At 56.1% G+C, this 15,082-nt stretch overlaps 1 protein-coding gene across 23 annotated transcripts in view; it reads right to left on the reverse strand.

Moving 5' to 3' along the window:
- TOP1MT (DNA topoisomerase I mitochondrial) overlaps nt 1-15,082 on the reverse strand; it is a 53,011-nt gene that overhangs the window by 19,664 nt on the left and 18,265 nt on the right. For 16 of the 23 annotated variants that reach the window (XR_012093781.1, XR_012093782.1, XR_012093783.1 and 13 more), the window contains 6 exons: nt 8,172-8,287; nt 6,427-6,548; nt 3,427-3,549; nt 2,551-2,738; nt 1,707-1,851; nt 1,220-1,363 (listed from right to left, as the gene is read on the reverse strand). Coding sequence is in view for 19 of the 23 variants with exons in the window: in XM_073018453.1 (XP_072874554.1) it covers nt 1,220-1,363; nt 1,707-1,851; nt 2,551-2,738; nt 3,427-3,549; nt 6,427-6,548; nt 8,172-8,287 (838 nt within the window). In the remaining 4 variants the exon portion in view is untranslated. Of the gene's footprint in view, nt 1-1,219; nt 1,364-1,706; nt 1,852-2,550; nt 2,739-3,426; nt 3,550-6,426; nt 6,549-6,947; nt 7,820-8,171; nt 8,288-9,304; nt 9,474-11,554; nt 11,697-15,082 lie in introns of those variants that run through there. The other 7 variants (XR_012093784.1, XM_073018452.1, XM_073018458.1 and 4 more) reach the window with 6 other exon arrangements.

Consider the following 15,082-nt stretch of genomic DNA (forward strand, 5'->3'; position numbering starts at 1 on the left):
ACGCCACACACATGCATGCCACACAGGCACACCACACACAGGTGCACACCACACGCACACCACACACACGCACACCACACACGCATAGCACACACAGGCACGCCACACACAGGCACACCACACACAGGTGCACACCACACACAGGCACACCACACACAGGTGCACACCACACGCACACCACACACATGCACACCACACACAGGTGCACACCACACGCACACCACATACACGCACACCACACACACGCACACCACACGCACACCACACACACGCACACCACACACACGCACACCACACACAGGTGCACACCACACGCACACCACATACACGCACACCACACACACGCACACCACACACATGCACACCACACACAGGCACACCACACACAGGTGCACACCACACGCACACCACACACATGCACACCACACACACGCACACCACACACACGCACACCACACACACGCACACCACACACACGCACACCACACACATGCACACCACACACGCACACCACACACACGCACACCACACACACGCACACCACACACATGCATGCCACACATGCACACCACACACAGGTGCACACCACACACACGCACACCACACACGCACACCACACACACGCACACCACACACGCACAGCACACACATGCACACCACACACGCACACCACACACAGGTGCACACCACACGCACACCACACACACGCACACCACACACGCACAGCACACACAGGCACACCACACACACGCACACCACACACACGCACAGTACACACACATGCACACCACACACAGGTGCACGCCACACACATGCACAGTACACACGTACACCACACACACATACACCACACACATGCACACCACACACAGGCACGCCACACACATGCACGCCACACACATGCACACCACACACAGGCACACCACACACAGGCACACCACACACACGCACGCCACACACATGCACAGTACACACGCACACCACACACGTGCACACCACATACAGGCATGCCACACACAGGTGCACACACACCACACAATGCACATGCACACCCTACACACATTCACACCCACACACACGTGCACAGGCACACACACCTCCATCAGACTGCGGTTCCACCCCACACACAGGCCCACATCGCCACACTGTGCCATCTAACTGGGTGTCCTCGCCAGGAGAGCCAGGATGAGGAGCCCCAGGAGGCGAGAAGGCCGCGTACCTTATCGATGAAATACAGGGCCACCGCCCGCTGTCTCGTCTTCATTTCCTGAGACTTCCAATCAGCCCGGTACTGGGAGCGGATCTCGTCCACAAATCCCCGCAGGCGTCGAGCTGTTTCAAACTTCTGCCAAGCTTTCTCTCCCTAAATGAAAAAAAATAACAGGAAAGAAAACATTCGTATTCCTGTTAAATAATGGAGGAGGTTGTCAACTCTCCCTGCCCCAAACCTCGTGCTTCTCCACTCGATGGTGGAGTGGTCAGGGGCTGGGGCAGCAAATCCAGCTGGGTGATGCTGGCAGTGAGCACCCACGTCCACTCCTGTCTTTGGGGCTTGTGGCTGCTGGCACAGCATGACCTCAGCGCAGGCTGGCCGACTCCCAGCCCATCTCAGAAGCCTCTGCCGGTGCCCGGCTTACACACCTCCCTGCCAGCGTCCTAAGGGAGACCTCCCGGGGAGGAAACACCCTGCCAAGCCCTGCGCTCACCTTCAGCTTCGAGCAAGGGTTCAGCATGACGTACTTGACGGAGTTCTGAATGCTCTCGGTCCACGCTGCCAGCCACATGACAGTGTTATCGGAGCGCACCTCCTTCCACTGGTGCCCCGCCGGCGGCTCGGGGATCTTCGAGTCCCTGCAGCAGAACAATGACACAAACATAACTTGGAGACCTTATTCTCTGGAATGCAAGCAAAAGGAGCTGCTCTAGTCAACCACCCCACTTGGTGGCCATGGTAGTGGCATGGCTCCTGACCGAGTCTGGCATCAGAGGTGGCCTGCCTGGCAGCTCAGACAAAAGCAGCCGCTCAATCTGCCCTCTGCACACATAGGAAGGCCACGGTGCACCAGGAGGCTAGGCGGCCACCCAAGCAAGGGATCGCACTGTTCGAACCTCTCAGCACCAACTGGGACGAAGAGTGCCCTGCTCCACACAGCACAGCCTGGCCATTGGAGGTCCTGCAGGCAGGGTCCCTACTCCACACTGCGGTCACACGGTACAACACGCGGCCCAGCAGTCCCCTCTCCACCACTTGGAATGTCCCTCCAACAAGTTCAAAACACCTAATGCTACTGGGCTGTCCAGATGGTGTGGGATATGAAAACCACACGGGGGTGTCCTTGGCGGGAGAAAGTCTCAGCCACAGCAAGGCGAGGACTTCTGACCCCGTGGTAAGCACCCTGGGAGGGCCGCCCTTGCCCGGCCACACCCGCAGGCTGAGCTCCACAGGAATGGTTTCTCGGTGTGCCTCCCTCTCCCAGTAGGTGAAGAAAAGCCAGACTCATCCAGGTGGCAGGGATCCAGCACCTGCCTGCTGCCCGCCCGGCCACGCACCTGCTGCAGTTGATGACCACATCCTCCGGCATGACCCTCCTCTTCAACATCCCCATCTTGGGATGGTCGCCACGGCCACGGAACAAGCCAGGCGGCTCAGTCTTGAAATTGCCTATTTTTTCTCGGTGACCATCTAAAATACAGTAGCCGAACTCTTGCTGAAGTTTTTCTGCCTCTTCTTTTAGCTTCTGAGTTAATAAAACAGTCAGTAGACATTAGCAGTGAGGAGAAGAAGACAGGCCTCAGTCCCTTGTTGCTCACCCGGGACCACCCTGCTCTGACTAACTCGGCTGGGCCCTCAAAGCCCTTCATAATCCATGGAGGTCGCAGGGGCAAGGGACAGTGCAGGTGGGCACACAGGGGGCACCAGGAGCCACGGCCCAACCACCCCATGGTCTGGACGCCCCGGCCCCTGCGCAGGCTTCAGCTGTTTTAGGCCTGAGCAGTAAAGCCAGGTGGAGGGAGCGTGGCTGCCCGCCATGGAGGACGAGGGCTAAGGGAATCCCTGAGAAGGCCACGTGGAGATCACCACACGGCAGGTTCCTGTTAGATGTAGGGAGACGCATGGCACAGAACAGCGAGAAGCCGACTGGCCTGCACAAGCCCCGCCCTCAGCCCACAACCCGTCTGGGAACCCACCCTTTATCAATGATGGTAAATTACTCATCCATTTCAAACTGGGTTTACTCTCACATGTGCTCTGGGGAAGCAGAACGACACTTCAGCACACACAGGGGTGCGAAGGCTGCCGAGCCAAGAGCAGCTCTGTGAGAAGGGGCTTCTCTAAGGCCACAGGCCTTTCTCAGCCTTTGGGCCAGGCTGGCCTCTCATTCCCAGGGGCCACTTCGGGTCACACAACGCTCGAGTCAGCCCAACCTGCTTCTCCTCCCTGGTCAGGACTTTCCGGGCTGCGGCCTTGTCCACAAAGTATCTATGGATCTCCGTGAAGTCACACTTGTCCAGGCTCTTGATGACTTCCCTCTCTTCCACTGTCATTTCCTGCACAAACCACAGACACGCACTCACCATGTCTGACGGAGGCGTGCGTGCGACGGGCAGAACCTGTGCAGTCCTGCGGTCCCGTGAACAGAGCCCCTCCCCGCAGACCCCACAGTTAGAGCTGGGTCTGTTGTTGCAGGGGTGGAGTGGGTGGAGCAGCCGAGGGCACAGTTCTCCAAAAGCAACTTCACAACAAGTCAGGAGTAAAACTGGCTAAAACCTGACTCAGTAATTCCACTTTGAGATCCATCCTAAATAAACTCTCCAGTATGAAAACGAGGATGACGATGGCACTAAGGGCAACAGCAGAAACGCCATGACCGGACAGAGCGGGATAAATGATGGGGAGCTCATTTGGTGAACATGATGGGATTCAGGAGGCCAAAGTCTCAGTCCACATGTGCTGCTGCAACGAAATCCCGGGGACGAGTCAGTGATAAACCACAGTCACAGCTCTGGGGGCTGGAAGGCCGGGATCAGGGCCCCAGCATTTGACGTCTGTGGAGGACCCAGTCCCTGCTTCTGAGAGGGTGCCCTGAAGGCTGTCCTCACGCAGTGGAGGGGGGACAGAAGGACAGAAGGGGCCCAGCTAATTCCACCCAGCCCTGCCCTAAGGCCCTAAATTAATCCTAAGGGCTGCAGCAAGGCAGTGACCTCACAGCCCAATCAGCTCCTGAAGGCCCTACTTCTGTCCTGTGGCGCTGGGGATTCAGTTTGAAGGTGAATTAGAAACCACAGCAGAAAACAGTTTGATGATGATCTACCCGTGTGGAGACTAAGCAGGATAAAATACCGAGTGGGGAAAACATTACGTGCACACTGATCACACTCACACGAAAACTACTGCCCAGGAGAAGCCAGGACACGGGAACAGGAGACGCTGACCTGAGGGAGAGCTGCAGGTCACAGGCAACTGTTTCTCCTCTCATTTCCTACACAACAAAAACTCTGTACAGCCCATGGCCAAAAGCCCAGGCTTGCGGGCACCAGCTCACGGTACCAGTCCAGGCTCGGCCACTCAGGCGTGTGAGACCTCAGGAGCTGCTGCTAAACCGTGTCTCACTGTAGGATGGGGACGACCCGCCTCTGCCGAGGAGCTCAGGTGCAACACCATCTGTGCTGGACGGAGCCCTGCTCGGCCACAACCGCGGGCTCAGGGTCCGTCCCTGTGTCTCCCGGGGCCCTCAGATCGACCGCCCATTCCTGTTCCGCTGCCTTGCGACACTGCCTCCCTTCCTAGCTCTGCTAGTGACTAGAAGTGCTGACCGGGGCGGGGAGTGAGGACACCGGGCAGCTGGTGCCACCTCACCAAGCTGTGGTGACAGGCAGAGGGGTGGCATCAGGACAGAGGAAGAGGGTCCAGAAGCAGAGCCCACACAGGGCACAAGGAAGCACAGGCTCCAGCAGCTGGCTCGGGACAGTCAGACACCCACATGCAAAGCACGAGCCTCGGCCTCTACCCCACACAGTAACCAAAATTAACTCAGAGTTCCACCTAAACTAAGCCGACCTCAATGGAAACCTAAAACCAAGACTTCTAGGAAAAACATAGGAGGAAATCTTTGTGCTGCTGAATTAAGCATATTTCTTAGACAAAACAACAAAAGCACAACCTGTGACAAAACATGATACACGGGACCTAGTCAGTATTCCAAACTCCTGACCTTCCAAAGACATTGTTAAGAGAATGCAAATATAAACTACAAACACCATGAAAAAGTTTTGCAAATCCTATTTCTGATAATGGACTTAAAACAGGACACAAAAGTACTCACCATAAAAGAGGCTGATAAACTCAATAACTAAGTTAACATTTTCTGCTTGGAGACCTCACTGAGAAACGAAAAGGCAAAGTCTGGGAGATGATATCACAGCACGTGCAACTGGCAAAGAAGCTGTATCCAAAATGCATTTTCAGAACTCCGATAAATTAGCGAGGAATATGCAAGCAACTCAATTTTTTAAACAGACAAAAGTTCACAAACGAAAATACTGAAATGACACATCGGTACACCAAAAGATGCTTAATATCACTTCTCATTAGGGAAATGCAAACCATACCCACGGTGAGGTGTCACCTCGTGCCCACTAGAGAGGCGCCTCACACCCGTGCCAGGCGTGTGGACAGTTCAGCCTGGCGTTTCCAGTAAGCTGGACCACATGTAGCCCATGACCCAACAACTTCACCCCTAAGTCCTGTGGGAATGTTCATGGCAGCTTTACACATGCAAAGGCCAAAAACAGGAATTAATCAAACCCCCATGAACAGGGAAATGGACTAGCACGAGTCACACGACGCAGGAAACGGGACCTGGCCAGAGCCAGGCAGAAGCCGTGGGACAGCAAGTCAGGGGCGAGTCTTGCAGGTGTGGTGCCGACAGAAACCCCCAGGGCACAAAGCCCACGGCACACACATGAAACCAGTCAGGCCATGGGCGAAGGGCAGTCACCCTGAAAATGAGCAAGGAAAAAACCTTGAGGGAGCACCCTCCCCACCAAAGAGCTTCTCACCAAACCTGTCTTCCCGGGGGCTGGGAAACGGCAGTGGCCTCCTCCACTCTCCCTCTTATATGCCAGACCCCTGTCCTTTCAGCAGTCCATGGAGTCAGGCTACCACCAATCCGGCTACACACCCACGGCCTGCCTGAGAAGGGAAAGGTCTGCGGGGCACTAGGCCGGGCACACTGGCACCGCCTATGGTCCCAGCTACTCAGGAGGCCAAGACAGGAGGATGGCTTGAGCCCAGGAGCTCGAAGCGAGTGGCCACGCAGCGGCCACCGGGAACTTGCAAGGGGCGTCCAGAGGCAGCACTGCAGAACTGCAGGGGCCTGGCCAGCCAGGTCCAGGACAGCTGTGGCGGCCGCCCAGGGTACTTACCTTTCGCCAGTCATTAAAGAAGTTCTTCCGGAAAACCTCCTTTGTTGTGTATTCATGATCCAACATCTTCCCATAAAAAGTGGCAACCTCCTCCGCTTTCATGCTCAATCTCATGGGCTTTCCTGCAGGCATCAAAAGACACATCACATGAGAGAGTGGCCACAGGCTTGGCCTCCAGCTGACATGACTTCATTGCTTTAAACTACGCTTTCGTGCATACTATACCAAGAGCAAGAAGCTAGGCCTTATTCTGTAAGTTCAGCAGCATGTTCTACATGACAAACGACAATGACCCTGCGTGGAGGTGACGACCACAGTGATCTTGGAGTGGGTGGTGAAAATGCTGCAGATTTCAGGTGCTACTGATTTCTTCTCCTTTAGCACTTTACTTTGCTACTACATTTATATTACATGAAAATGGAACATGTACAATTTTAAAACACACCAACCTCTACAAAATTACGGAAACAAAATAAAAGTTAATGCTTCAAAGCAGAAAACTGAATAACTGTAAGTGTAACCTTGTAAAACTCTGCCAGCTTCTGTCCCACCATTCCCTGCGTTTTCTTCTAAGATCGGTATGGTTTAGAGATGCAGGGGGTGAGCTGGGGCCAGGCGAGCAGAGCGAGAGGCTCCTGGTGGGAATGAGGGTGTTCACCAGGAATTCTTCCAACTGCGTGTCTGAAGTTTTCATAAGAAAATTTTAGAGAAATAAAGGCATAATCATTTGGTAACAAGGAAGAGAAGGTATTCCTGATAACTAGCCTCTCAGGACAGAGGACGAGAGGCCCAGAGGCCAGCAGCACAGGCCCGAGGGGCTCAGTTCCCGCTGCCCCTCTGTGGAGGCTCGGCCCCACTGGGCCCCACGTGACACCACTGCTCCCCGGACTGCCTGCCATGGCCCTGCACAGGTAGTCCTCATCCGCCACGTCCCTCCTGGCCAGGGAGGTCCTGCAGGGCCGCTGTGGGGCGGGCGAGGCGGCTGCTACACTGCGCCAGGGGCACAGCGCGAGACGCTCAGTAAGGCCCCATGGCCTCCCGTGGGCAGCCCCCACAGACACAGCTAGAACCTCTGTCCCTGTGGAATCTCCAGTCCAGCTTCGGAGAAACAGGCTTTGAACAAAAACTTGCATCAAAGGAGCTCAGCAAACTCAGGTGTGCATGTGACACAGCAGGGGGCCCACAGGAGGGCCCACCTCCCCCTCCTGCCCTTGAGCCCTGCTGACCCAGAGCCCCCCGGGTCCTGCCTCTGAGGGTGGCTCAGCGCTCATGTGGATCACGAGCTCCGCTTCTTGCTGAGAATCACAAGCTGGGATCAAGTGACCGTTCTGTGATCCACGTGTGTACACGCAGTGTGCATACTGTGTATACTCAGAACACACAGGGAACACAGTGGTGCAGGGGAGGGGGGAGGGAGGGGGGAGGGAGGGGGGAGGGAGGGGGGAGGGAGGGGGGAGGCAGGGTGGGCCTTGCCCAGCGGGTCCTGGACACAACAGGCACAGCCAGTGCAGGCTCAGCAGGAAAGGCGGGGACAGGAGCCCCTGAGCTGCTGCCCTCCTGAGCTGCTACCCCTGAGCACAGGTCAGTCGGTCAGCAGCCCCCGCATCACCTGCAAGAAGAGGGCACAGAGCGCTCATAGCCAGAAGCCTGCAGCGGGGCTGAGGGAGCGAGCCGGATGCCCATTGGGAGCCCACGCCCAGGGAGCCAAGCACAGGCCGGGGAGGAGCCGCTCTCTGCGTCCTCACCGTCATAGAAGAAACACACTCCATCGGGAAGGGGCTCGTATGGGGGTGCGAAGTACGGGCCCTTGTGCTCCAGCTGTCTCCACTTCACCCCGTCTTCACGCTTCTCCTCCTCCCACCTAAAGATGGAGACAGGACGTGTCACTCTCCTGGGCCAGGCCCAGTGTGAGCCTCTTCCCCCCTCCCATGGTGGCTCCTCCCTGTGGCTCCCAGCAGGTGGGCCGTGTGGCCTCCACCTCCCGGGGGAGGAAAACAAGGCCTGCAGAGGGAGGCAACCCCCTGGACCTCAGCCCCATGCCTGTGCACCCGCCCATGCCCCTACCCTCCGACAGCAGCTGAGTCACGGATCCCGCCAAGCCCGGCTAAGCGGGAAAGGGAAAGGCAACGTGCCTCTCCCAGGCTCTAGGGCCTCTCCCCAGATGGGTCCCTTCAGAGTCGGTCTAGAATCCTCCGGAACCTCTCCATGGGACTGTTTCATTTGCTAAATAAAGGACCTGGCTGCTTAAAGGACAGCCCTGCCTCCCAGGAGCTGGGTAGAGGGGGGCCAGCAGTGCAGCCAGTGGAGAGGCACCGCAGCAGGGCGCAGGACCGCCACCCACAGAGGATCAGGCAGGGTGGAGGAAGCCGGGCAGGGTGGAGGAGGGGAGGGGAGGCCCTGAAGCCAGAAGCCTCAGGGGTTTTCAGGGAAGGGTTCCTGTTGGGCATGGGGGAGGGCTCGCAACGCACTAACACAATGAGGCTCCACAGGGCTCCCTGCCAAGGTCCCCCTCCCCAGGGCATCCCCTCCTGGCAAGCCCAGCTCTGGAGGTTGGGGGCGGAGGGCGGGGACACAGCCAGCGTGGTGGTTACAGCCCATCCTAACTCTCCAGGCCAGTTGAGGCTCCAGCCAAGCCCAAGCCCGCCCTGAGCCAGCGCTGCCCCGTAGAAAGGGCTCAACTGAACCCAGACACTGAGATGGGCCTGGGAAGAGAGGAGCGAGACGGGGCATGGCTGGCGGGCAGTGGGCAGCCTCACTCAGCAGGGCTGAGGAAAGAGCGAGCCCAGCACCTAGGATGGCCAGTGCAAGGCCTCAGTGGGAGAGGCTTTGGCAGGAGGGTGGGAGCGCCATCAGGATGGGGAGAGTGAGATGGACAAACCTTCTGAGCCTCCCCCAGACGCACAAGGACAAAAGGTTCCAGATCACACCCCCCCTGCCAGAGCCAGGAGACCCGCACGTGACCCCAGCCAGGTAGTGCTGTCAGGGGCCTGGTGGGCCTGTTCAGCTGGGATGAGTGTCCTCAGAGCAACAGGAAGTCTCTGAAGGGTCTGAGAGAAGAAAGCATGTGCCACTGACATTTCTGAAAGGGCCTTTCTGGCAGAGGAGGGAATGGGCATGGTTAGAAGAGCCAGAGGCAAAGGTGATAAAGTAGGGAGAAGTTAACCGGCTCAAGAACTTTCCAGGGTGGAGCCGGGCACGGTGGCTCACGCCTGTAATCCCAGCACTTTGGGAGGCTGAGGCAGGCTCAGGAGCCCAAGGCCAGCCTGGCCAACATGGTGAAAGTACAAAAAGCTAGCTGGCAGACACTGCAGGCAGCTGGAGTCTGGGGGGAGAGTCGGGGGAAGGGGGGTTCTGCTGACTTTGCAGAGCTTTTCCAGCCTCACCTTTCTTACAGGTTTTAGGAGTTCAAGAGAGCCCAGTAGCCCTAATACAGCATGTCTAGGGTGGGGCGAGAGATCGCTAAGTACCCTGAAGAATGAAACCTAGACCTCGCCCTCTTAACCTAGACAACGCCTTCTTAGAGAATCAGGGTGTGAGAAAATGTGAAACCACAGGTATCTCAGGACTGACTGATAGGAGCCGGGTGCGGTGGCTCAAGCCTGTGATCCCAGCACTTTGGGAGGCTGAGGTTGGTGGATCACTTGAGGCTAGGAGTTTGAGATCTGCATGGCTAACATGGCGAAACCCCATCTCTACTAAAAATACAAAAATTAGCTAGGTGTGGTGGCTGGCGCCTGTAATCCTAGCTACTCAGGAGGCTGAGGCAGGAGAATCACTTGAACCCAGGAGGCAGAGGTTGCAGTGAGCTGAAATTGCACCACTGCACTCCAGCCTGGGTGACAGGGCAAGTCTCAAGAAATAATAATAATAAAAAAATTAAAGAACTGACTGACAGTAACACAAAGCCTCTAGGATAATCACACCATCAGTCTCATTTCACAGATGAAGACACTGAGTTGAAACAACTTGCAGGCCAGCAGCCAAGCAGGGCTGCAGTGCTGGGTGTGCGCTCAAGCCCAACTGAGCGTTGCACGTTGTGCACGCTGTAGTGACATTCTTTCACCCCTGCAGAGACCCGGGTACCAAGCACCACCATCAGACGCAAGCTGGCTTTCAAAGGGAGACCTTGCTCCAAACCCACCTTTCCACCTGGGCGACTGCAGCCCAGCAGCACTTTTTGGAAAGCACCTACCTGCCTGTGCACCCTCGGAGAGATGCGCCTCAGTGCAGGACCCAGAGCCAGCCCCAGCTCCAGGGCAGGCCAGAACTCCCTCCTCCCAAGACGCCCTCCCCCATCTGGGCTCTCTTGGGTCCCAAGATCCTGGAGGCAGAGAGGACATTTCTGCGGCATGGCCTTGGGCAGCTGTGCAGGCCCTCAGCTGTGAATGGATATGGTGATAGCGCACCACCAGGCCACAGAGACACACCACGCTGGAAGCACCAAGTGAATGACGGCAAACCGACTGGGGAAACTCCTGCAGGATCTCCACGCACCAGTGAGGCCAGGCTGTCAACTCTCCAGCTCTTCCGAAACCTCCAGCATTTCGTGCGCAGAGACCCAACCCCATGCGGCTACCCCAGGCCCAGTATGCGCCGGCAGGGCTTCTCCCATGTCCCCCAGGAAAGCGCCTGGGACCACGAACGGCCACCAGGGCCACTGGATCCATGCGGCGTGTGCCTGGTGATGTAGATACCACAGTGAGTGCCAGCGGTCATGCAGAATCGTCCTGGAGACAACCCGGGAACCGACTCCAGGAAAGGGCGCGTCTCAGAAGACCAGGCACAGCAACAGAAGCTTTTTATAAAGTACCTAACCAAACCCTACAGTGTTGAGGCCCAGGCACAGCTACACAAATGATGAAACCTCAAGCCAAAAAAAGGGGGGAGATTTCCCCAAACAGGGTTGGTGGGGTGGTGCCTGGGGAAGGAGGGGTGACGTCACGGGGGGCCTATACACCCCGGGCAAGAGGCGGGCCGGTCACACCGCGGCACTCATGCTCTCCCGCCCGACTTTTGGGAAAGCCGGAAGCAGGGCAAGGCCGTCCCACGAGGCCTGTCACTCCCCTTTCTGGACCTAACCCAGCCCGGTGCTCAGGGCCCTTGCCGCCTGCTCAATGGGCCGCCTTACCTGGTTCCACTGCCCTTCTGCGTCCTGCGCGAGCCCGGGACGCCCCGGGAGGCCGGGCGGCGGGGGACCTCCCCGAGCAGCGTCAGAGCCGCCCGGAGCCGCAGCAGCCGCACCACGCGCATCTGCCGGCCTCCGGGAAAGAGCGACAAGCTGGGCCCCGCCCCAGCGGCCCGCCCCGCTCCGCCCCCAGCGGCCAGCCCCGCCCCCGGGCGCGGCCTCCGCCCCCAGCGGCGCTCATTCCGAGGCTGTGCGGTCTAAGCCTGCACCGGGCTGCGGCAGCGGGGCCACCGACTGTCCTGCCGGCCTCCCCCTGGTTTCCCTGCCTTCGTGGTCCAGCGCCCTTTCACGCTGGGGCGGGGCCCTAGATCCAAACCCAGTCCCACTGACCTCTGCAGCACAGGGCTGGCTGTCAGGGTGCCCCACAGGTCACAGGACCAGGCCAGTGAGCTCCTGCCCAGGGCCGGCACACAGCTCTCTCCCGGAGCCTCCGAGGGCAGGGGCACCTGGCAGGTCCTTCCTAAGCACATGCTCCGCTGCTCGGGAGAAGGGACCTCACAGGCTCCGATGGCCCCCTACCTCATCCCCTACAAACAGCAGCACTTCCAGGACGCAGAAACCGGCAGAAGCGCCTGCTATCCAGCCCACAGCAGCCCCTCAGAGGTGGTGCCTCTGGACAAAGGTCACTGGAAGTCCTGCGAAATCATCACTGCCAACCAGCCTCTCACTCCCAAGGAGACCAGAGACCAGGCACAGCTAGAGCTTCCCTCCTGCACTCAGTCCTCAGCATGACCCCTGACCCTGGCCAGGGTTTAACCCCCGTGTCTTCACTGGGGAGCATGGCCAAGGGGAAAACCTCTAGACCAGCACTTGGCAGCGGGCCCTGAGCCACAACAGGCCACCCTGCTCACCTCCAGCAGCACTACAGCCTTGTTCTTCCCGGTAAAACCCGGACACCAGGACCGTGGGAAGCCGATGAATTCACACGCATCCCGCACTTTCGCTGTGACCGTTGGGAATGCAGTGGACACAGGCAGGAAAGGAGCCCGGGCTGCCACTGCACACCCCCAGCGACCCTCCCCTGCCACCAGCTGACTCAGTGTCCATGTCATCTAGCTGCTGGAAGCCACGGGCAGAGGCCGAGGGCTGCACTCGCTGGCTCTCAGGGCCCAGGCAGACCTGGTAGGCGTCCCATCATTTCAGAATGAGCAGCTCAGCAGCTGAAGGTACACACACACCAGGACACAGCAGCTGACTCTCCGGGTGGGCCACCTCCTCCCAGGGGCTGCGGAACAGCGACGCATTATTTTTTCCGACAACCCTTTCTACAAACCAGAACAGGGCCTTAGCCCAGGCCCACCATTCCTTCAACAAAATCCTGAAGTCAGTGTGTTTTCCACTTCAGGTTTCTAAGGGTTTTTGGTTTATTGTTTTTTACTTTTTGTGGAGATGGGGTCTCCCTATGTTGCCCCGGCTGGTCTTGAACTCTTGGGCTCAAGTACCTTGGCCTCCCAAAGCACTGTGATTTCAGGTGTGAGCCACCATGCCCAGTTGATTCCTCAGGTTTTGTAAGAGGGAGTGTGGCAGGACAAAAACCCTAAGATTTCTCAATAGATACAGAAAAAGCACCAGACAAATCCAGCACCATTTCATGATAAACAGAATGGAAAACCCACTCAAGAACAGAACAGAAGGAAACTTAACCTGAAAAGCGGCATCTACAAAGCCCCACAGCTAACCTCATATGCAAGAAGAAAGACTGGACGCTCCCCCTGAAATCAAGAATAAGACGAGGATGTCCACTCTCACCACTGCCACTCAACACGGTGCCAGAGGCTCTCACCGAGCAAACAGGCGAGCAGATGAAATAAGACACCCAGATCAGAAAGAGAGAAGTAAATTATCTCTATTCGCAGGTGTCATAATCTTGTATATAGAAAATCCCACAGAATCCCCAAAAATTGGCTGAGCACCGTAGCTCATGCCTGTAATCCAAGCACTTTGGGAGGTCGAAGCAAGTGGATCACTTGAGTCCAGGAGTTCAAGACCAGCCTGGGCAACATAGTGAGACCCTATCTCTATAGAAAATAAAATTTTAAAAAAGAATCCACAAAAATTATTAGAGCTAATAGACGAATTCAGCACAATTGTAGGGTACAAGATCAATATGAAACATCAGTTGTATTTCTAACCAGTAGCCATGCGCAAACTGAAAATGAAATTAAGAAAATAATTTACAATAGCATCAAAAAATAAAATATTGCACAATAAATTTAACAAAGGAATTACCAAGCTTATACTCTGAAAACCGTAAAACATTGGCCAAAGAAATTAAAGACAGCCTAAATAAATGAGCAGCCATCCCATGTTCATGGACCAGATGATTTCATAAGGTTAAGACAGCAATACTTGCCGAATAGATCCAAAAACTCAACACAATCCCCATCAAAATTCCTGAAAACTCAATGCAATCCCCATCAAAATTCCAGCTGGCGTTTTTGCGGAAATGGACAACCTGATCCTAAAATTCACACGGAAATACAAGGGACCCAGAATAGCCAAAACAGTATTTGAAAAAGAACAGCAAAGTTGCTGATCTCAAAACTTCAAAACTGGCCTGGGCAACACAGCAAGACCCCATCTGTACTAAAGATTTTTAAATTAGCCAGGCATGATGGTGTGTGCCTGTAGAAAGGGAAGAGACCACCTCTCATATTGTCTTCTGCCTAATTTTTGCCTCAAAGAGAAGAAAAAGTAGGAGTTAAAGAAAAGGCAGAAGTGAAATTCAATAGTCAGCCTGGCGCCACACCCCAGGCCTGGTAGTTAAAGATCCACCCCTGACCTAATCACTTAGTTTTCTATCGATTCCAGACACTGTATGAGGAAGCACCGTGTAACTCTGTTTGGTTCTGTTTTGACCACCAGTGCATGCAGCCCCACTCACGCAGCCCCGGCTTGCACAGCGTATCACGGCCCTTTCATGTGGACACCTTAGAGTTGTAAGCCCTTAAAAGGCACAGGAATCTTGACTTTGGGGAGCTCAGATCTTAAGACACGATTCTACCGATGTTCCCAGCTGATTAAAGCCTCTTCCATCCTAAAACTGGTGTCCGAGAGGTTTTGTCTGCGACCTGTCCTGCTACAGTAGTCCCAGCTACTCGGGGGCTGAGCGAGAGGATTGCTTGAACCCAAGAGGTCAAGACTGCCGTGAGCTATGATCAGGCTACTGCATTCCAGCCTGAACAACAGGCTCCATCTCTTGAAACAAATGTTTTTTGGCCGGGCTTGGTGGTTCATGCCTGTAATCTCAGCACTTTGGGAGGCCGAGGCGGGCGGATCACCTGAGGTCGGGAGTTCAGGACCAGCCTGACCAACATGGAGAAACCCCGTCTCTACTAAAAATTCAAAATTAGCCAGGCATGGTGGCATGTGTCTGTAATCCCAGCTACTTGGGAGGCTGAAGCAGGAGAATCACTTGAACCCGGGAGGCGGAGGTTGTGGTGAGCTGAGATTGCACCATTGCACTCCAGC

The sequence above is a fragment of the Chlorocebus sabaeus genome, chromosome 8 (assembly GCF_047675955.1).
Source record: "Chlorocebus sabaeus isolate Y175 chromosome 8, mChlSab1.0.hap1, whole genome shotgun sequence".
Lineage (NCBI taxonomy): Eukaryota > Metazoa > Chordata > Mammalia > Primates > Cercopithecidae > Chlorocebus > Chlorocebus sabaeus.